At 33.6% G+C, this 24,261-nt stretch overlaps 1 protein-coding gene across 2 annotated transcripts in view; it reads left to right on the top strand.

The window, feature by feature from the left end:
- Window positions 1–24,261, top strand: part of LOC111049728 (signal transducer and activator of transcription 5B) — a 41,618-nt gene that overhangs the window by 2,116 nt on the left and 15,241 nt on the right. For both annotated transcript variants that reach the window (XM_022335891.2, XM_039426237.1), the window contains exons 3-15: window positions 493–634; window positions 2,025–2,105; window positions 3,109–3,271; window positions 4,209–4,309; window positions 5,348–5,526; window positions 6,883–7,038; window positions 8,122–8,236; window positions 9,248–9,393; window positions 10,047–10,170; window positions 18,833–19,068; window positions 20,972–21,249; window positions 22,268–22,420; window positions 23,830–24,031. In XM_022335891.2, coding sequence (XP_022191583.2) covers window positions 493–634; window positions 2,025–2,105; window positions 3,109–3,271; window positions 4,209–4,309; window positions 5,348–5,526; window positions 6,883–7,038; window positions 8,122–8,236; window positions 9,248–9,393; window positions 10,047–10,170; window positions 18,833–19,068; window positions 20,972–21,249; window positions 22,268–22,420; window positions 23,830–24,031 — 2,076 coding nt within the window. The remainder of the gene's footprint in view (window positions 1–492; window positions 635–2,024; window positions 2,106–3,108; window positions 3,272–4,208; window positions 4,310–5,347; window positions 5,527–6,882; window positions 7,039–8,121; window positions 8,237–9,247; window positions 9,394–10,046; window positions 10,171–18,832; window positions 19,069–20,971; window positions 21,250–22,267; window positions 22,421–23,829; window positions 24,032–24,261) is intronic.

Below are 24,261 nucleotides of genomic sequence, written 5' to 3'. Positions count from 1 at the left end.
TACAGGACCATGGTTTTGTGAGCACACAGGTCACATTTTCACAGCTTGAATATGTGACCTGTGTAGTCACGAAACCATGGTCCTGTACCAAATGAAACTGTAGAATTTGACAATATATATGTGTGTTTTTTATTTAATATTTTGAATTTAATGTGAAGATTGTCTAAAATAATTATCTACAATCCAAGACATTATTTTAGATGAATAACATCTCATTGATGGAACCCAACACTTGATGGCTTGTTACTATCTACATACTTCTATATGCATTATGAGAATGAAGAATTTCTTCATAATCCCCTTCATAAACATTCTTGCATTTGATACCATTCAAATAAGGATCTATGATGTTGCTTAGAAGTTTTATCTGATAGACGAATTGGTTCAATTTCTCATAATGTAATAAACTTTAAAATCTAATTTTCAATAATACAGTACAATATAATTCAATGTCTAATAATTCTATAAAATGAATGTTTATTACTTCAACAGGACCAATCACACGGATCATGAATTTATCAACTCATTCGCTGAGACTCTGGCTCAAGAATGTGAGTCCAGTGCTCGAATGATGACTTCCAAGGAAATGCTCATTCTCAGATCAAATCTTCTGGAAGCAGCCAATAATTTCAGGGTAATTAAAAAACAATCAACCTTTAACAATTTTTAGTTCACAGATGGAAATAAATGAGAGATTGCGTTTGTTCAAAGGTAGCCTATATAATCTTTCAAGGGAGAGCATTTAATTTTGATTCTTGTTTAGTAATGATGAATTTTTAGTTCCTTTAAACTTTTATGTTTATAAAATTTATAAAATGACGGATTTACATTATGAGAAAACAAATTGGCATAGTTGTTTGGGGGGAGGGCTGTTTCAACTGTCATATTGCTGAATTATTTGTCGCACAAAAACTGATAATTAAAACTATATTAAGCAAACCCAGGTTCTATCCAACAGATATGGTTTTTATTTATTTTGCGGTCATGACTATACGTCAATTATACATAAAAACCGTAATTGAATACTTAATAAAAATATAGATCCTACACTTAATTATTATAATCTAAGGGCCACTGCTAACAAATATGTAACCTATAACACTAACATTGAATGTATAAGGAGGCAGTTAATCTACATAATTACTAAAATAATAAACCTTATTCCAAATCACTTTCTCATGGACAATAAAATCAGGGGAAAAATTAAACTGGATATAAAAAACGACATACAGTAATTTTTTCCATTTAGATATATAAGACTCAAGATTTCTGCTCCAGCATTGATTTTTCATTAATTTTTTTTTCATTTTTCAGTGGACTTGCTTACCTTTATTTCGCCTATCTTTATTTTGCGTACCTATTCCTCTGTTTTTCTTCCTTCCCCCGATTTCTCCCTTCCCTTTTTTCCTCATCACTTCTCTCTTCTCTCCTTTGCCTGCCTATTACATGGGAAACTATAGTTGGCTGGGTATCTTCCTCTCTTTTTTTTCTCTTCTCCAACACATCCAACCACAAAGCCCATGTTTTTTTTATATTTGTAACATTTTATCGTATTTTATTTGTTCTGTGATTCTTTGTCATTTTGTTTTGTCTTGTTTTGTGTGTTTTAATAAATTGAAAATTGAGAATGCTCATCCTTCAAATCCTTGATACAATTTTGTGAGTTGATTGAACATTTGTGAAGATGAATATTCACAATATGCTGGATGGTTTTGTTATTTTGTAATCTTCAATGCCAAATCCCTCCCCAAGAACTTTTTTTGAAAATTGAAAATTCACAATAGCCTGCTGGATGATGTTATTGTTTTAAGATCTTCAATGCTCAGTCTTCCATGAGAAAGTAATTTAATTGCTTATTATATTTAAAATCGCTTCGAATCGCAATAGTTTACTAATTTGCCAATAGAAATTTTTCAAATAACTGCATTATTGTAAGGATCGAAGTATTTTATCGAAAAACTTGAAAAATGTTGATTTTTGTTAACAATTGTCTTTTGTTGTCAATCTGAAATTTCTCATTTCAGACTCGTTATGCACACAGCTCGCAAAATCTATTTGAATTGGTGAAGCATCTTCTCAATCAAGAATGGAAGTGTATTCAAGAGGTAAGTTGACTTTTTGAAATAATTTTTCAAATACCATATATATTTTGCTTTGTCTAGAGCTGCTAAAATATATTGTTCCCCATGATATACTGTACAGGTTCATGTACACCACTTACATGTTGTTCATCACGCTTTTGGAAACTTTTTATTGGTGACATTTTTCAACGTATTTTGATTTAGATACTATCAAGTTACCATGATGAAATACATCTCTAAGGAAAGCAAGTTTTGTTTATAAATTATACTTTTTGAGATATTAGCGCTAAAAGTTGAAATGTTTGGGTGATCAATTTCAGAATTGGTAAAACACTAAGGCTCAACTCACACTTACGCGACTTAGGTCGAGAAGAGACTCGACTCTAGTACTATTTCTTTCCAGTGGCATTGACCTTACACAAGAATTGCTTGCAATAGATCTAATAAGAAAGACGCTGAAATTGACTTGATATTTCAAACAAATTATTGATTTTGTAATTGTATTGTATGACATGTTACATGTTGGTCGAGTCCGACTGTTTGGCTCAACTGACACGCGACTTAGGTCGAGAAGAGACTCGACTCTAGTCGAGAGCATGTGTTTCCAAATGGTGACACTTCTAGTCGATTCTAGTCTCCGCCATTTGGAAACACATGCTCTCGATAGAGTCGAGTCTCTTCTCGACCTGAGTCGCGTGTCAGTTGAGCCAAACAGTCGGACTCGACCAACATGTAACATGTCATACAATACAATTACAAAATCAATAATTTGTTTGAAATATCAAGTCAATTTCAGCGTCTTTCTTATTAGATCTATTGCAAGCAATTCTTGTGTAAGGTCAATGCCACTGGAAAGAAATAGTAAAAAATAAATCAATACTTGTGACTTTTTTCGTGAAACATCCACACTGGGAGCCAGTGTGAAGAATAACTTGTGATATTTTTCTGGAACATCTACACTGGAAGTCAGTGTAAAGCAATACTTGTGAAATTTTTGGAACTGACAGGGTGTGTTTGTTGATTTCAGTTCCACCCGCAGGCTCAGGAGCCAGTCTACCAGAACGGCGAAATAACGCTGAAGCTGAGAAATCTGCAGACACAGACTCAGGAGACGACTCAGGCTATCCAGACCATTGACCAGGAGCAGGAGGCTTTCACTCTCAAGTATCACGAGTGCACCAAGATCAGTGGTATGTATATAACTCTCTGTGTTGTGAAGAAACTCTTTCCGAAACTAGTATCTTAAATTGTTTTAATAATTGCGTGGTTTTGACAATATCAACATCTCATTCAGTATCGTATGTATCTAAATCTAATTTAAAAACACTTCATTCACATGGGCTACTTTTTAAATTAATAAAACAATATACAGATCTTGAAGCACCCTTTATTAAAAAAAAAAACCTAAAAATATTTCAACAACTAGTTTCGGTGATCACACCATCGTCAGGTTATAAAATAAATGTATTTATTAAATCTAATTTGTATAATATTCTCTTTCAGTTACAGTATCACATCACTAAAAGCGTTGTAAGATGTCATGTCCTGAGTTTATTGTTCAATAGAAATGATTTTGATCTCATTATTTCTTTGAATTAAGCCTTGTTTGTAAAGGTTCTATAGTTCGTAAAAGGTAAAGGTTCATGTTATTACAGTTTCTATGGAAATACAGGGTCACTACAAAAGATTCATCGGATTTAAAAAAAATCATAATTACTCCTACCAAAGTATGGCGTTTGTTGGTGGGGAGTCCCTTGTGGAAAGGTTCCACCTCGCCTGAATATATAATTTAAGCCGTCAATGGGCCTTAAAACTGTCATACTTCAGTCGGGACCGACAGTGTAACGTGCTCATCCTATAACACGGGAGTGACCTGATCAAAAACGCAGATCGTTCTCTGTGTGTTCAGGTCCTTACGGGTTTCACTAGTTCCTACTCTACTCTAGTTTTATGTTGTAAATTACATTCATTAATAACGATTAAGTGATAAATTTTCCAAAGGAGCCATTAACAAGTGATTTTGTTTAGCTTCAACATAATTTCACTTTACAAGTTCAGCAATGAAAAGTAATTGTTCTGTTTAATACTTTTATGTACGTAGGCGATAAATTCTATTCTATTTTCCAGCTTCTCTTCAACAATTGAAATCATCGCAGGCTCCGAACAAAGATCTTGAGAATAGACTTCAGAATGATAAGAACTGTATGGAGGCTCTGCTGCAGAACAAGGTTCGTACTCTAATGAAATACCTTATCTTGGACTTTGTCACCTATAAATTTAGAAGAAAAATAGCACAAGGACAACCTTATTATTTCATCTACCAATGCTATTTAGTGTCATTTGCATTGTAAATAAATAAAATAAAAATTCATTCCCTGGCTTCGAGTATTCTGTTTTTTTTTTACCAGTTAATAGGTATGAATCTTGATTAACGGCTATAGTGTCATTTGCATTGTAAATGAAAATACATTCCCTGACTTCGAGTATTCGGGTTTTTTTTTAATAGGTATGAATCTTGATTAACGGCTATAAATTTCCTTTCATGTGAGTAAAATGTTTCTTGGTTGTAGTTTTTCATAACCTACAACCAAAAAACAGTTTTGGACCTCTCCGCGTGCGACGGATCTTTGAAATATGTGTTGAAGTGGTAGATTGACTTCCGTTCACACGGTTTATAAATTTAACTACTGCTACTTGAATATAAGGGTTCTAGGGTTTTGAAGTGAAAATTGGACTAAAGTGAAAAGAGAAATCATAACGTCACTCTTTTTTGAAACTTATTCGTCAAAAATTGGAAGTAAGAACAGGCTATGTCTGATGTCATCTCCCAATCATATTATATTGTAATAATGATTTGTGATTGGCAATGGAATAAATAAAAATTAAGAATCATTGAAAATGTATTAAATTACAAACTTTACAAGAAATTACAACCGTTAAAATAAAACTCAATATTCCCACTGATTTCACTTCATAATGAACATTGTACCTAATTATGATATACGTCAAAATTATTACTTGAAATGAGTGGGCGTCAGTATGACGTGCTTATTCTAGGTGTGGGGGGCTTGATGCTATCTATTTGTAGATATATTTATTCACTAGCAGGTAAACCGTGCTTCGCAATGTTGCCAGGCTGATGTTTTAAGTAGGTAACTACTGATCGTAACAACTGAAATTTATTGATTCATGAGTCTGTGTCTGACTTGATCTACTTCAGCATTCATTTTTAAATCTGGCACTTGACCTTTGATTGGCACTTTCAGGTTGGCTTGATAGTAAACATGCGCTACAAGATAGTCGAGCGTCTGAAGGACACAATTCAACAGCTGTCGCTGGTGCAGGCGCGCATTCTCGATGAGGAGATGCTCAGATGGAAACGCAACCAGCAGCTGTCTGGCAACGGAGCCAATTTCAACAGCAATCTCGACAACATTCAAGATTGGTCAGTAAAAACAGACCAGTATTCTATTAATTCAATCTCACCCGTTTTGTTTCCCAATTCGTATTATCTATGAATGTGCTTAATTGTTGGAACTGAACTATCATTCATATAACACGATTGCTTATCTAGACAACAATCAAGATTGTTTAGTATTCTATTGCTTTTTCAATCCCATTTGTTTTGTTTCCTCAATGCTTTTTAATCGATGACTGTAGGAATACCACATCACTAAGTATCAACCTATATATTCACCTAAAGGCGAAAATAAACGAATTTTTTACATTAATTATTTAGTGAAATCTATTAACACAAAAAGTTGAAATTTAGTTGATCATATTCTGTTGCTGCACCTCTTTGTGTAAGCTAAAAAACTTTTCATATTAAAACATTCACTCACATGGGCTACTTTTTAACAAATTAATAAAAACAATATAAAAATCTTGAAGTATCTATACTTTTCAAAAACTTTTAAATAGTTCAACCAAAGTTTAAAGTTTTTGAAAAATAAAAGGTACTTCAAGATTTTTTTATTGTTTTTATTAATTTTCTTATTAATTATTACTAAACGAAAATCCAAATTGAATGCTGTAAATCACCCTGAAGACTTCTTCTGGTAAATAATGTCTGAATAGTAGCGCTCATCGAATTTCCATCTAGATGTTTACACTGTTATCAATATTTGCCGTAGCAGAAGTCTTCAGGGTGATTTACAGCATTTAATTTGGATTTTCGTTGAATAATAAAATTATTCATTAGCATTGGAATTAATGCAACATTTCAGTACCTAATTTCCACATGTTCCTTTCGTATCTTAGTCTACAGCTCGATTACACAAAAAACGAAAAGTAGTTTTGAGTGGCAGTCGGATATTGTCAGCCCGACCTAACCAAAAACGAAAACTAGGTTCGAGCAACAGTTGGTTCTTTCTAGTCAGATGATTTTATATTTGTTTTGTGATATGATTTTTTGGCTTATAACCAATTGTACCTCAAGATCCGGAATTACTTCATGAAACTCAGGAAGCTGCAATACTTGGACCACATAATGCGCAATAAGGGCAGATATTAGCTATTGCAAAGCATACTGCAGGGCAAAATAGAAGGCAGGAGAGCCCTAGGTCGAAGAAGAATATCCTGGCCGGCCAACCTGAGAGCCTGGTTTGGAAAACCTCCATTCAATTGTTCCGGAGCGCAACTACAATATGATCGCCAACATTCGAAACGGACAGGCACCCTTAGAAGAAGAAGACATGAAGCTCACTTTTCGTTTCAGTGAAATCGGGCGTAACTGTAATTTAGTGCAACTAACTTATTCTTATAAAAAATGGTTTGAAATAGCAGAAATCGTTTATTTTAGGTGCGAGAGACTGGCCGAATTAATCTGGCTGAATCGTCAGCAGATCAAGGAAATGGAACGAGTCACCCTCAAAGTTAATCTCAACTTGCCCGTCAACCCGGATTTGCGTGACCTTGACTCTCAAATCACTCAACTCCTCTCCTCACTCGTTACAAGGTTGGTCGATGCAATTAAGAATTTATATTAATCAATATTTAAAGAATGAACAGATCGTAGATCAACTGTAGAAGATTATGTGTGAAGATTTCCGAATTCGATCATAATATAACCAAAAACAACACGGCAATAATGTAGCAGAGAAAAACACATCATTACATTAGCTTGATCAATAGCTTTTACATTAGTTGATCAATTAGCGACTAGCAATCAAATGTGATCAGATAGTTACTATAGTTTCTCAAAATGTACCATAATAAATTTTGAGCATAAACCGCTAAAAATTCAGATTTATACGCTTCTTCGCTCACTTTATGGCAATATTCTTAGGCTTTTTCTAATTACCAATGAAGTTTTCAATTAACCTTGCTTGATGCTTGGTTGGTCGTCATAACTTGGAGTATGATCTCTAGCACCATCATTAGAATACTAGTACTTATTAGAATTCTAGCACTTATTAGAATACTTATGTTAAATTTCATTAGTGATATAAGTGTTGCAATGTAACTCACTCTTCATCTCTAGCACCATCATCATTATCATCCAGCTCATACTAGACCTAAAATACTCATGTTAAATAAGTTGTCTGGAATAAATTGAAATTGAAATTGAAATATGATCACATTGAATGCATGAGCCGAAAAACGAAATCTGGAAAGAGCCTTTTAAACACGTTGTGACTTGTCTTTTGCTGTTCACACTAAACGCAACCAACAAGTGCACGCGTTCAGTGTGAGCCTTCCTATTGCTCTTACCAGTTTTTGTTTCTCATCTGCTCGCTTGATCATGTATGACCACGCATATACTTACACATATACGCATCCAATGTGATCATACCCTTATTCTTACAGTCAATCACTAACTTTTTTCCAGTTTTTGCGAGTTTGATAACGTTTTCTCATGATTCCTTCAACACTGAAATGTGGACTTCTGAGGGTATCAGAATTGTCATCAAAGTGTTGGATACATAAGTTGATATTTTTAGTAGCAGGTGAACTGAGTTGAATTTTTAGAGATTATGGTGTGATAGTGTGATATTATTTTAATTTTTAATTTTTAATTTTATTCAAATTTTTTTTGCAGCACTTTTGTGATTGAGAAGCAGCCGCCGCAAGTTATGAAAACCAATACTCGATTCGCAGCCACTGTCAGGCTCCTTGTTGGAGGACAGTTGAATGTCAACATGAATCCTCCTCAGGTAATTGAATCTCTAGTACAGTCTTTCTCTATCTCTAAAACAATTGTAGTCTAACTATCAACTAGACATCAGTAGTCTATCTATCTCTGGAACATTTTTTAAATTCCACTGTAGTCACTTGTATTTCACTTATCATGAATGTTGAATATTATATAAGTATAAGTATTATAATATTATTATGTTGTTGTTTATTATGTAAGTTGATAATGTTTTTACCTTGTTAATTATACTTCGATTATCTGATCAGACTACTGGATACGTGATCAGTATAATTTCCAAGATACTATTTAATTTCTACTTTTGTAATTTGTAATTTTAGGAGGAAATAAATTCATTTTTTCATATGCCTTCTATTTGGGCAATGTTTGTTTTTTCTTTATGAAAAACGAACAGATTCTTTTTCTAGTAATTCATTTCAAAACGGATAGCAAATGTAGAATAAGCTATTGAGTGTTTTTCAATTCCCTTATTTGAAAACAACAACATAGGTTTTAGAATAGTTCTGGAAACATTTTCTGCTGTAAGCTAATTTATGATGATTTTGTAGAAGCAATGTTAATGTTGAGCTAGATTTTGCTTATTATTTATTTTGTATCCTTTTATTATTAATTTATTTGTGTTCTTCAGCACTTAAATATACACCTTTTTAATGGGATTAACTGGGATTTATACATTACTTGAAGATACTAGAAGAAAATATTGATGCAAACTTTCAATAATTATTCTTTAACTTGACTGGTCGTATTTTAACTTGAGTGTGATGCACCATCTGAAAACATCCAATAATTCTTTCCTGTTCATCAGCACCATTCAATTCATATTGAAGCTCAATAATGACTGAGTGAATTGGAAGTTTTGCATTTCTTGGGTCTGGTTTACTCCTGATTATGTTTATATTCTAAGTTCTTGCTAATTATAAAATGAACTATCACTCATTTGTGACTGTCTCAATGAAAAGAAAGTGTTCATATCGTACTAATATGATACTTCATATTTTGTGTGGTTTTTCAGGTAAAAGTGACCATAATAAGCGAATCGCAGGCCAATGCTCTTCTGAGGAACGACAACTGTGCTAGAGAGGGCAGTGGTGAAATTCTCAACAACATCGGAACTATGGAATACAATCAAGGCACTAGACACCTTTCAATCAACTTCAGGTATGTGAAAGTCGACATAATTGTTCTGCCTTATTCAAACGTTTTTTTATTAAGATTGAATTAAATAATCTATTATTATTAAAATCTTTGTTTTGTTTTTTCTTGTAATATTGTACTGTTGTTTATGATAAACAATAAATTCTATTCTATTCTTTACATTCAATTGATGGATTATCGAATTGTTAGCTATCGAAATTCTTCCAGTTTATCAGTCGATAATGATATCTTTGAAACATCGAATTTTGTTTTCAACTTGGTGCAATGATCTCATGAAACTAGAATTTACAGTTATGCAATGGAAAACTTCTGTCAAATATTGCTGTACATAATGTTAAAATCTCTGTATTAAAACTCTAGATTAACCACACATTTACCAATAAATTTTATTTAATCATTCAGAATTACACAAGTTACAGAAAAGTACCACAGGCTCACGCCCAAAATGGTTCCAATTCTAATTTATACAACAGTTCAAAAAAATGTAGGCTATCTAGTTTACTTCTGTCACTTCAATATTCTTCAGTTACACACTCAATTTACAGTTCAAAACACACAAAAATAATTTTTAATATAACTAAAGCAAGCAAATTTCATTTTGAAGAAATTGTTTTATGTATTGAAGATTGTAATATTTTGAATTTTTGTGTTTTCAGAAATATGCAGCTGAAGAAAATCAAAAGAGCAGAAAAGAAAGGAACGGAATCCGTGATGGATGAGAAGTTCTCGCTTCTCTTCACATCAAAGTTTACTGTTGGAGGTGGAGAACTTGTGTTTCAGGTAAAATAACAGTTTGAAAGTGACCCGATAACTACAGTTCATGGTTTTTGGCGAACATAGTATTTTTGTTCAACTATAGTAGATAAACAATAAACCAATCTAAATTTTACAACGAGGCAAAGTTCCAAATTTTTATACAGTAGTATTCCTAATTGTAACTTCAATTGAATGAATAAATTGCTGCTCAAGTTGGACGAGTGGACTATGGTATTTCACCCTTCAGTCTGCTAGCACTGCATGGCCTTGGGTTCGAATTCCGCGGGTAGGCTTGGACGTTTGATCATCTCATTAATCACACACGCATTTATTTTATTGCCTACACACAAAAACCAGCTTTTGTGGGCAACACAAAAATTTCCAATTTATAGAGAGAGATTTGAGTGAAATATTATTGTTTTTAATTAGTTTTTTAATTTTTAATTTAGTCATCATTTTTTGAGTAGAATTTGGACTTTTTGAAGTGAAAAGTGAAATCATAACCTCATTCTTTTTTGAAACTTTTATTTGTAAAAAAATGGGAGAAGGCAGTTTTGGGCTATGCCTGTTGTCTTCTCCCAATCATATTATATTGTAATTGTGATTTGTGATTGTCAATGAAATAAATAAATAAACACCCTCAATTATAATATTGAAAAAAAGCATTTGTGTCAATGGTAAAATTTTGGGATTTTCAGTTTTCTGTTGAAATGTTTAACTACAGTACAATAATAGAGTGGATACTCAGTAGAATATTATAGTGGTTTCATTCCTGTGAAGATTCATAATAAAAAAAAGTAAATTCGTATGGCTTTTGTTGGTGGGGAGTCCCTTGCGGGAAGGTCCCACCGCCTGAATATATAATTTAAGCCGTCGATGGGCCTTACGACTGTCATACTTCAGCCGGGACCGACAGTTTAACGTGCCCATCCGATAACACGGGAGTGATCTGTTTAAAAAACTTTTGTTTGTGAGAGGGTTTGAACCCGGGATCTCTATGCTGCTAGGCAAGTACTCTATCCACTAGACCACGGATCACTCCTTCATAATAAATTAGATTCATTGAAAGTAGTGATGAAATATTTTTGCGAAATTCTTGGGTGACATTCACTCCTTCACGGTTTCAATTAATCACGAATCAGCTGTTTGGACTGTCTTAATTTGTCGAAATCTGTGTTCGACAAATTAAGTTCCTGTTGTTTTCAGAGAGTCCAGTGGATATAGTATCAAATATTCGAAATATATTCATAACTGGCAGACAGGCTCGCCAGAGCTCCGCTCGCCTGCATTCTTCATTGGAGCTTGCTTCTCCCTCAACCGTCAAATAGTCGAATACAGACTTTTAGGCTCCATTCAATCACCAATTGACTGAGACCACGCAGGAAAACGCCAATTTTGGTCGTATCGCTGGCGAACTCTTCAAGTTCTTTCTTTAAAAAAATTTTAGACCCTAGCTGAGCCTCTGTACGGAATATAAACATTTCCCATCCATCAGTTCTCGAAAAAGTTGATATTAAATATACGTAGCTTAGGTTTGAAAATAATTATGTCTGTCCGTTTTCGGCTTTAGTTAACAGAAATCGGCTTGTTGTTGTTTGAAACATAAACGACCTACACCATGGGATGGATATGCCATCCTTTCTATAGTAAGGTCTACGTTATAATGGCAATGTAAAGCTGCGTTTACACTGCCTAACTTTGTTATAAAACATTAGTTATATAACAACTTTAACAAAAATGCTATGAATTCATTTAACTTGTTACATGTAACTTCATGTTTTAAAACATAATTTTGTGTTATATATAACAAGTTTTCCCTTTAGCTACGTTTATACTGTGTAACTATGTTATAAAACGTTATGGTTATATAACAACTTGAACAAAAATGTTATAAATTCATGTAACTTATCACATGTAACTTCGTGTTCTATAACAAGTTTTTCCTTTCCCGCACGACGTCGGTAAAGATCAACGAAAAATTATAACTTTTTGTTACATATGTAAGAACGTTTTACTACTTATAACAAGTTACAAGTTATAGAATGGAGTTGAAATAGGTGGTGGGGGAGGTAGCTGAATCATCAGCTGCTTAAAGGCGCGGATCCAGGACCCTGACCTGTGGGGGGGGGGCGTCCAGGGGACCCCCCACCTGAAAATTGTTGAGGTTTTTAGTCGAAACAGCATTTGAGAGCTTTATTTGTTGAAACTGATTGGATTTTTGAACTTGTTCATTTAAATGCTAAAGTCATTATACTTATTTCTGAACTACAGTACTTTAAATATACATTTATTCTTGCATTTTATATTGTAGCTCTGATTTTCAATATATTGTTTGGGTACATAAATTTCCTTGTGCTAGATACAGAGTGGCCCAAAAACCTTGTATTTTCGGTTCATTTTCCAGTATTTTTATGTTATTTCCGCCAAATCCTGTAATCGATCAGAAAAATTTGCTCCCGCCTATTTCGATTATTAAATTACTAATAAAATGAGATTATTCGGAAATTTCTATCCTCAATGAGTTCTGACTTACAATTTTTCAATAATTAGAAAAAAAACATTTTGATGAATTTTTTTTTTTTTTTTTTAGATTACGTCCTAAAGACTCCAGTCATGGAGTATAAGACAAGTCATGTTATTACATAATAATTCTAACACTAAGTAGTTCAACCTAGTTTAGGTTTGAAAGGAATTCTTGTACACTATAAAAAGCTTTATCAACTAAATATTTTTTCATTTGTTTTTTGAAAATCTTCAAATCATCATTACTTTTCAAGATTTGAGGTAGCTTGTTATAAAATTTCCTTTAAATATAATCTGGTTTTTGTTCAAATAACCTACTATTGTGACCCATTATATGATAATCTGCTCTGTTTCGCGTATTATACTCATGAACATCTGAATTCTGGATCACACCACTCTTTTTCACATGCATTACAACTACAAAGATGTAGTGATGTGATTTGTTCACATACAAAGATGGCACAGTTAATAGACCAAGTTTTTTAAATAAAGGCCTACAAGAGTCTAACCTATTCACTTTCTCTATACATCTGAGTGCCTTCTTTTGAATTTTAAACACTCTGTCCATATTTTGTTGAGATGAATTACCCCATACTAAAATAGCATACCTAATATGAGATAGTATAAGTCCATGGTAAGCAGTTAACAGTAGTTTTTTATCATTCAGCCTAGCAAGCTGCCTCAGGACAAATACCCCAGATGATATCTTATTACATATCCTCTCAATGTAAGGATGCCATGTTAATTTCCTGTCCAATAAAATTCCCAAGAATGCTACTTTCTCTTCTTGGTCTAATTCATTTTCCTCTACAAACACATTTATTTCTCTATCCTCTACTGAATTATATTTACTTTTGAATTGTAGGAATTGACATTTCTTACTATTTATTGTTAATTGCCTTTGCTTCAAGAATTGGACAATTGACTGTACTCCAGTAAAAGCATTTATTTCTAGACTATCTAATAAATAATTGTTAAAGCGATGTGTCATCAGCAAACAACAGAGCTCTGTGATCTTTTAACTCTTTTGGTAATTGGTTCACATACAACAGAAACAGTAAGGGACCCAGAATTGAGCCTTGAGGTACTCCAGCCTGGACCTCCAGTTTTTGAGATTTAATTTTTACTATTTCATTCCCATCCACCTTGGTAAGCTCAACACACTAGGTTTCTACCTATGAGATATGATTCAAACCATTTTAGTTCTATACCATTCACACCTACAGTTTTTAGTATTTCCAATAATATTCTATGGTTCACACAATCAAAAGCTTTGGATAAATCAAGAAATATTGCGGCTGCCTTCTTACCTGAATCTATTATATCTATTAGTCTTTCAACAAGGGATACTATTGCAGTCTTAGTAGATTTCCCTTTCTGGAACCCATGCTGTTCATCACATATGAAATTAATTTCTTCCAGGTGCATCAATAGCCTATTTAAAACTACTCTTTCAAAAATTTTACTTATTACATTTAGAATACTAATGGGTCTATAATTTTCAACTCTTTCAGAATCACCGCTCTTGAAAATTGGCAAAATTTTTCCTTGTTTCAGATCATCAGGGAAAATACCCTGCTCTAGTGAAGTATTAAGGAGATGCAATAAAGGGTCCAGTAATTCATTTTCACATTCTTTTAAAATTTTGCTTAAGACCCCATCCAATCCTACTGTTTTTTTGTTATTCAAATTTTTTTTTTTTAGTTCTCGATCTACAGTATCTTCCGATTGTCACCATTTAAATGTATAATTCAATATTTATATAGATTCCTCTGAGCGTAGTTTTGTGCTCTACATGCTCTATCTTGTACATGCTCTATCTTGTACATGCTCTATCTTGTACATGCTCTATCTTGTACATGCTCTATCTTGTACATGCTCTATCTTGTACATGCTCTATCTTGTACATGCTCTATCTTGTACATGCTCTATCTTGTACATGCTCTATCTTGTACATGCTCTATCTTGTACATGCTCTATCTTGTACATGCTCTATCTTGTACATGCTCTATCTTGTACATGCTCTATCTTGTACATGCTCTATCTTGTACATGCTCTATCTTGTACATGCTCTATCTTGTACATGCTCTATCTTGTACATGCTCTATCTTGTACATGCTCTATCTTGTACATGCTCTATCTTGTACATGCTCTATCTTGTACATGCTCTATCTTGTACATGCTCTATCTTGTACATGCTCTATCTTGTACATGCTCTATCTTGTACATGCTCTATCTTGTACATGCTCTATCTTGTACATGCTCTATCTTGTACATGCTCTATCTTGTACATGCTCTATCTTGTACATGCTCTATCTTGTACATGCTCTATCTTGTACATGCTCTATCTTGTACATGCTCTATCTTGTACATGCTCTATCTTGTACATGCTCTATCTTGTACATGCTCTATCTTGTACATGCTCTATCTTGTACATGCTCTATCTTGTACATGCTCTATCTTGTACATGCTCTATCTTGTACATGCTCTATCTTGTACATGCTCTATCTTGTACATGCTCTATCTTGTACATGCTCTATCTTGTACATGCTCTATCTTGTACATGCTCTATCTTGTACATGCTCTATCTTGTACATGCTCTATCTTGTACATGCTCTATCTTGTACATGCTCTATCTTGTACATGCTCTATCTTGTACATGCTCTATCTTGTACATGCTCTATCTTGTACATGCTCTATCTTGTACATGCTCTATCTTGTACATGCTCTATCTTGTACATGCTCTATCTTGTACATGCTCTATCTTGTACATGCTCTATCTTGTACATGCTCTATCTTGTACATGCTCTATCTTGTACATGCTCTATCTTGTACATGCTCTATCTTGTACATGCTCTATCTTGTACATGCTCTATCTTGTACATGCTCTATCTTGTACATGCTCTATCTTGTACATGCTCTATCTTGTACATGCTCTATCTTGTACATGCTCTATCTTGTACATGCTCTATCTTGTACATGCTCTATCTTGTACATGCTCTATCTTGTACATGCTCTATCTTGTACATGCTCTATCTTGTACATGCTCTATCTTGTACATGCTCTATCTTGTACATGCTCTATCTTGTACATGCTCTATCTTGTACATGCTCTATCTTGTACATGCTCTATCTTGTACATGCTCTATCTTGTACATGCTCTATCTTGTACATGCTCTATCTTGTACATGCTCTATCTTGTACATGCTCTATCTTGTACATGCTCTATCTTGTACATGCTCTATCTTGTACATGCTCTATCTTGTACATGCTCTATCTTGTACATGCTCTATCTTGTACATGCTCTATCTTGTACATGCTCTATCTTGTACATGCTCTATCTTGTACATGCTCTATCTTGTACATGCTCTATCTTGTACATGCTCTATCTTGTACATGCTCTATCTTGTACATGCTCTATCTTGTACATGCTCTATCTTGTACATGCTCTATCTTGTACATGCTCTATCTTGTACATGCTCTATCTTGTACATGCTCTATCTTGTACATGCTCTATCTTGTACATGCTCTATCTTGTACATGCTCTATCTTGTACATGCTCTATCTTGTACATGCTCTATCTTGTACATGCTCTATCTTGTACATGCTCTATCTTGTACATGCTCTTAATTTAGCGGAGAGGCGTGTATAAGGACACCTCAAAAATCAAAATTTCAAACACTTATAACTTTTGACTTTGACACAATGATCAGATCTCATTGTACCACAGCTCATTCTTCTCAGCATCTCAAGGCGGTTCCAAATCACGCATTATATGTGAAATTCGACCAAAAAATAGAGAAATTCATCCTTGAGTGTACTTTAAACAGTATTTCAATTCACAAAAAAGTGACTAGTTTCCTTCCTAGTTTAAAGCTGCATATTTTGTGAAATACTTCGGATAAAATTCCAAAATGTGGAAAAGTATTTCCTCTTTCTACTACAATAAAGAATACTCTCGATTCCAGTATTATTAGTCAGTTACAAGCTTACAACCAATTTTAAAAAGGGCTATTCCAGTTTTTCATTTTTTCGCGATTTTTCTGTTAATTAAGAGTCTGATACATCATAGAAACTCATGATTGATTCCAAATTGTAGACAATTCATCCTCTACGAGCTCATAATTGCCTAAAATTCATCTTGAATCACTGTTCCCTATCATAGCACTGCCTAGACCGTTAATTTATGAGAAAAGTATCTTCGATTTCTTGATTTTTTACGATCGAATCTCACATTACGATTATATTCTTCCGTGTGCAGCAACTAAAACTGGTAGGAAAAAATTCAAATTCAATTCTAAAGTTCAAGATCAAGTCTTTTTTATAATAATTGGTTACCGAGTTACATAGCTTTGATTTGTCATTTCTTTGTGTATTGAAGTACTGGTTAATCTACACTCAGGGATGAATTTCATATTTTTCGATCGAATTCGACTCATGAATTCTCATGAAGCATTTTTTTGAACCGCCTTGACCAGCCGAGAAGAATGAGCTGTGGTACAAAGACATCCGATTATTGTGACAAAGTTATGAGTGTTTGAAATTTTGATCTTTGAGGTATACCCTACTTATGCGCGCCCGAGGGAAGAAAAATTGATGTTTTAAGCGTTATCAATGTTATTTAAATAAACTTTATTGATCTATATCAAAGTTATAATCAGTTTCCCTTCGAAAATTTCATACCAAACTCATCGGAAGTTCAAAATACGTTTCCAATCGGTAAAAGAAGTGATAAGTTTCAAATTTCTAATATATTTCCAAATAATTTTTAATAAATAAGATAGGACTATAAAGTTTGTTTATAATTTTATAATGACGGATTTGTACCACATAACAGTCAATGGCTATACTTTGAGTAATATAGTTACTGTAGAGACTCACAAACTTGCTTTTGTTTTATAACATGTTACAAATTCCTTTTTGTCAATCAAACTTTTGTTGTATAACAAAAGTTTTATAACTCATTTTTCTTACAAAAGTTACTTATAACCTGTTACATATAACAAAGTAACAAAGTTACTCAGTGTAAACGCAGCTTAAGATTGACAATACTGTTGCTGTCCTTTTCTATCATACAACAAAACAGATAGCGCTATCTCTCTCTCGCTTTGCAATGTTGTCCGTTTGCCAGAATATTTTATTTTTACTTTTGACAGTGACTCTACAAAAGTAAACAAACAATTCTCAGCCGCCATTTTTTTCTTCATTCTATCAAAATACTTGAGTATACAAGTCGTATAATTGATTTAAAATGTATTTTTAAAACAATGAAATAATTTTCAGACATTACCATATGAGAAACACAAATTAAAATACCTGAAATGACATTTTAAAAGTTGATAACTAACTATCCATGCTTCAGTTAGCCTACACGTATAGGTTAGACCTACTCGTACCGGTATAAATAATATTGAAAGGTTATTTCAAAATTATTACCATTGAAATTACTTATTTTGAATAGGATTTCTATTTTTCTATCATCTTTAGAAGAAATCGGAATAGAATACCTTCCAAATAACTTAATCTCTGTTGTTTTGAAATTCAGATTGTTGTATCACAGCTTTTTAAATTAGCCGCCATTTCAGGTTTGTATAAAAATAAAAATCTGATCTCATTTATGAAAGCAAATTTTTGAATCAAATTATGAAAAAATATTTTTTTTTGATTGATTTGGCATTAAATTGATTATTTTATCAAGGAAATGATAATAATTATTTGATCAAATTTAATGGGATGAATTGAGTAACAGCTGTGTACACTCAGTGGCAAAATGGAGAGACTTGGCAACGTTTTTCTCCTATCTTCCTTCACTGCCATTATAACGTGGACCTCACTATATATGGGAACATTATGCAATATTTTCTCTATGGCTTAATGCAGGTGTAGACACGTTCGGTCTTGATGAACAGACTGTATTGATTTGACTATATGTGTCCAGGCATGGACTCTTCAGTTTTTGCTGAACATAATTTATTAATTTGAGAATTTGTGTACAAGTGTGGAATCTTTAGCTTTTGATGAACAACTAGTAATTTGATTGTTTCAATGCAAATGTGGACACTGTCGCTTTTGATAAACAGTTTGTTATAATAATTTTACTGGTTAATTTGTAGTAATTTGGTAGAAATTTTAGGTCTTAATCTGATTAGTTTAATTGTGTACAGGTATGGACTCTGTCACTGCCGGTGGTGGTGATAGTACACGGCAACCAGGAGCCACACGCTTGGGCTACTGTGACGTGGGACAATGCGTTCGCCGAGCCAGGCCGCCAGCCGTTCGTCGTGCCCGAGCGAGTGCCCTGGCCGCAGCTCGCCGAGGCGCTCAACATGAAGTTCAAGGCCGCCACCAGTCAGGCGCTCTTCGACCAGAATCTCACCTTTCTCGCCGAAAAGGCTTTCAGGTGAGCAGAATTTTTTAGTCCAGATTGAGGAGTAGTCCGTTGTTAGAAATAATTAATTTTATTTATATATTACTGAATAAATAAAAAATTTAGAGGTATTCACTAGTGACACCTCCCACAGAGATTGATGAACGTGCCAAGTTCAGACAGCGACATAGGATAGAAACATGGTGGAGCGGCGAAGGTATGCTGAGGTTCACGTTATAATGGCAGTGGAGAAAGATTGAGAACAGCGTTGCAGATTTTCTGCCTTGTCACTGCCTTCCATAGAAGATAGCTGAAACCTTTATGTCTTATGTAATATTAACTGTTCATTCTTGTTTGAAATAATCAATCATATCTTATTCGCCAAGTAAATATATTATTCAATGATCGAATAATAAATTTTCATAATATTGTGATTGAATATTTTGTTAATTATATTTAAATACATTGGTAGCTTCAAGATTGAGAGTGTTGCATTATTATTCAATGCATGCCAAGGTCTATAAACCAAGGTATTTATAGACCTTGATCCATGCAATTCGATGTTGGAGCACTCTAGAGGAGCACTATGTGCTACTCTATTTAAATATAATTGATAGGCATTACATTCAACACTCTCAATCTTGAAGCTACCTCCACCATGTTTCCACCCATATCCAAGTTTGTTGCCAATTTCTCAAAAAGCACAGCAACATTTCTTCGTCAACTAATGGAAAACCATGTTTTCAACAAAAATTTTTGTTTCCCACTGGGAAAGAAAACGCTAAGACAGTTGCCAACAAAATGTTTCCCCTCTACAAGTTCACGCCGACTATGCTCTCTGGGCAAAAAATTGAAAAATTTTATTGCTCTTCATTTGAGAACAACAACTTGATTTCTTCAACAACTAAAAATTGACAACGTTTTTGTATAAAACTATTCGTGGACAACATTTTGGTTGACAACTTCGTTGTAATCGCAGCTTTAGAATGTTAATATTATCAGTTTCATCAATTCATCGGTTTCCGGCTGGCAATTGTCTAATCGGGCCGTAAATGTATGTTTCTGTAATATATTTTATTATTTTATCTTTTATTTTATCTTTAATAAAGCATTCTTTCTATGTTTTATGTATGTATCACTTAGTTTTCAAGGCTGTCGGTACCCTTTTTTTTTATTTAAATTGGATAATCTTTTTCAATATAATTATTAAGGCTTATAATTATTAAGACTTTAATCATTATAAGAGTGAGAAAAAGTGGCAACTGAAATTTTTAAGTGGTCTAATAAGCGAGTTATGGGATGTTGAAAGTGCTAACTCCGTTCTCTTTCCAGATCATAAACGGTTTCGAATTTTCCATTGGAGTTTTTCTAATACATTCAGTATATTATTGGCTTTGTTCTAATATGCGTTTTTCGCGATTTATGTAAAAATAAACAAGTTATCAAATTTTCAAAAAATGTTACTTTTTATTTATGAACGATATGGGAATAAAATGTTTCAGTTTGAAAAGATACGTTTTTTGAATTTTTAAGAGAAGTTCTGTTAATATAGTCAAAACCGTCTATGATCTGGAAAGAAAACGGAGTTAGCACTTTATCGACCTATAACTCCCATAACTCATTAGACCACTTAAAAACTTCAGTTGCCACTTTTTCTCACTCTTTTAATGATCTTAACAATTATATTGAAAAAGATTATCCAATTCAAATATAAAAAAAGAGTAACGAACAGCCTTAAGTGCAGTAGCATATACTTATATTTATTTTTGTAAAGCTTTTTTTATTTTGTTTTTGGCAAATAAATTCATTCATCCATTCTATCCTATTCTCTTCAATACATCGTTTCATTCTCATTTTTCATCAAATTGGATAGAACTGTTGAATCAGACTGAATTAAAATGAGTACGGTAACTATAATTTGAATGTGTAATTTCAGAGGAACTTACGTCGGAGATTACACGAACGCCCTGCTGACCTGGACTCAATTCTGCAAAGAGCCTCTTCCCGACAGGAGCTTCACGTTCTGGGAGTGGTTCTACTCAGTGATGAAGCTGACAAAGGAGCACCTGAAGTCGTTCTGGGTCGATCAGCTGATCCATGGATTCATCCGCAAGAAGCAGGCTGAAGAGATGCTCAGCACTTGCGAGGCTGGAACTTTCCTGCTTCGTTTCTCCGATTCTGAATTGGGAGGCATCACAATTGCATGGGTCGATGGTTAGTTTCTGCAATCTTACATCAACTTCCAATCAATTCAAATTCATTTATTGTCTCAAAATAATACACAAAAACAATTTATAATATATGAATAAAATCACTTGAAAGTACAAAAAATATTATATTAAATTTTTTAAAAATTTATCGGCGTTACAAGCAAGACCTTATTGGTTTGTGTGCTGGCGACGAGTATCAAAAAAGTTCGTAAATTAGAATCGTTTATCGTTCTGTACTTGAACTATCTAGATCAACATCCATTTTTTTCAATTGTATGAGTTTGAAAGAAAGCACACTAACTTTTTCCGATTCGACTCCTTTATTTTTGAACACTGGGTTGTAGTTTCGAGGCTGTAGTTTCAATCACATTATTTCATTAAGCAGTTCCACAACATCAACAGAGGATCTATATAAAAGTTGTATGGATTTACTTTCGAATAAACTTATGTTGGTTTGGTTGGAAACAACTTTGACAACGCTGATTATCAAATGTGTTTTATTGTCCTTGTTTCGGTGCTATGACATATCGAATGACGCCATCGATCCCACAAGTGTGGGCAAAGGATGAAGAAGAAGGTATTGTGTTTACAGAAAACATACTATTTAGCGAAAACAATTTTTCTAGTGGTCGCCTTCCAATTGAAGTAATTTTTATTTTAAATATGAATATCTGTATATATATATAAAGATGCTTTTTATGCCGACTTAAGTAGTATTTACCTAAGTGTAATGAGATGTAAGATGATTACGTGATCTGATATCCATGTGTTTGGCTGGATTTGAACCCATGTCTTTCCTGCATCAGAGATTGATAGTGCCTTATCCTTATCTGACTTAGCCATATCTGTATTTTATGTTATTGAAGAAATACTCGAACCGATATTGATACATGTTATTCACTACTTGTCAGGCAGCAATTGACTAAAACTCCAAATCCAGTCGTAACTCACAATTTCAGTTCAAACTACTATTATGAAGACTCGTTGAACATATTTTATGTTTTGTTTGTAAACTATTTCAGAAACGTCAGAAGTATTCAGTCTGCAGCCTTTCTCGAGTAAAGATTTTGCCATACGATCTTTGGCTGATAGGATTTCGGATTTGAAAAATCTCGTCAAGTTATACCCGAACAGATTGAAGGAGGATTGCTTTGGTCCATACTGCACTCCAGTTGGTAAGCTCACTTTACTTGAATTAGACGAAAAATATAAAAATCGTTAACATCATAAATTTCTTCCATACCCTATAGTAAACTTACTCTGGAGCCTATTACCTTTTAGTCCAGTCAACAAAAGATTATAGGGGGAAAAGTTTGGAACACAATTTTCAACTTCACAGCTCTTTTAAGGATAGTAAGAGGATTAACATATCAAAGTTCTCACCCCTACCCCCTGTGCTAAAGGGGTGGGGGTGGTTTGAAAGAACCATTTTTTCATTTTTTGCATATATCTCGGAAACTATGCATCTTATGGACATTTGTATTCTGTGCAAAATTGAAGCTTACTAAACTACCAACATGTTTTGTCCTTTACATTTTTTCCATATCTCTCATAGTTTCTGAGATATACGCTCTTGAAAGTGAGACATTTTTTGAAAAAACACTTCTGCCTCCATTTTTTTCATCTTTTCATCCTTATAATTTTCGAACGATTGATGAAAAAATTCCGTGCTGATTATGAGCTGATAGAGGATCAAATTATCTCCAATTTGATGTATATTTTCACTATTTCACACATTTCCCAACGACTGTTGCAGCAGTTTTAGTGTTGAGAGTGAAATTTTCTGTTCGTGATAAGAGGATTTTTCCATCAACATTCACGATATGGGCGTTCTCGTTTTCTATGGTACTGTTACAATTAGGGTTGGATTATTTTGACAGTTGTATAAATAAAAACTGGAACCGTATGAGCTTGACTCTGTGGTACTTCTCTAAAAGTTCATTGATTCTGAATACTTGGATTTATTTCATTTTATTGTAATGTTTCTTGTTTTCTTGCACTTCTTTTTTTAGACTTGATTGACTATTGACAGCCCCTTTAGCTGTGTAATCATAGTCATAGTGAAGTTGTGTTTCTTTTCTGGCTCAAAATTTTGCAAAATTACTAAAAAATTTCCAATTTATAGATTTGAGTGAAATATTTTTGTTTTTAATCAGTTTTTAAATATCAAAATTTTTATTTTATTCATTAGTTTTGGAGTGGAAATTGGACTTTTTGAAGTGAAAGTGTAATCTTAACCTTATTCTTTTTTGAAACATTTATTTGTAAAAATTTGGGAGAAGACAGTTTTGGGCTATGCCTGTTGTCTTCTCCCAATCATATTATATTTATTATAGTTATGATTTGTAATTGTCAATGAAATGAATATCTATGTATTTTTTGCTAACAACGTGATTAAGCAGTAGAGTAGACATCACTGTCCTAACTTCGCCACATCAAGTGAAAAAGTCATTCTATTCTATTTTCACAAGAAGCACATCATTAAACTGATTGGGAGATAAAAAATAAGTAGAACATAATTGAATAGATGAATGATTGTGTGTTTGAAGAGATGATTTGAAGTGCTTTGTTGTTTGATCGACAGAAGTTCAGAAGCCGATCTCGAATGGATACGTGAAGCCACTGTTGATGAATCATATTCCGCCTGTGAGACAGTCTATGATGCAGCAGGCAAAGTGTGAGGACCCAAGTAAGCGGGCGACTGCCAAAATGGGATTTCCCAACACACCCTCTATGCTGACCCCGCAGTCTCCAGCCGACACTGTCGTTTCAAACGACCCCGGCAGGTTTGTACATTAATATTCATTTAATTTCTAATACAGTAAAGGGAATACCCTTTTCATACTTTTTTAGATAAACACAAATAGTTTTGAGCGCTCATGCTACTTTCAAGTGTCAAAATGAATTATTACTATTTGTGTTTATGTAAAAAAAGTATAAAAAGGATACTATTAGTAATATCTATAATAAATATGTTTATTTACACAAGCACTAGATCAGATTGGTGAGTCTGGTA

The sequence above is a fragment of the Nilaparvata lugens genome, chromosome 4, assembly GCF_014356525.2.
Source record: "Nilaparvata lugens isolate BPH chromosome 4, ASM1435652v1, whole genome shotgun sequence".
Lineage (NCBI taxonomy): Eukaryota > Metazoa > Arthropoda > Insecta > Hemiptera > Delphacidae > Nilaparvata > Nilaparvata lugens.
Note: the sequence above shows the minus strand (reverse complement) of the source record. Positions and strands in the feature narration are given on the sequence as shown.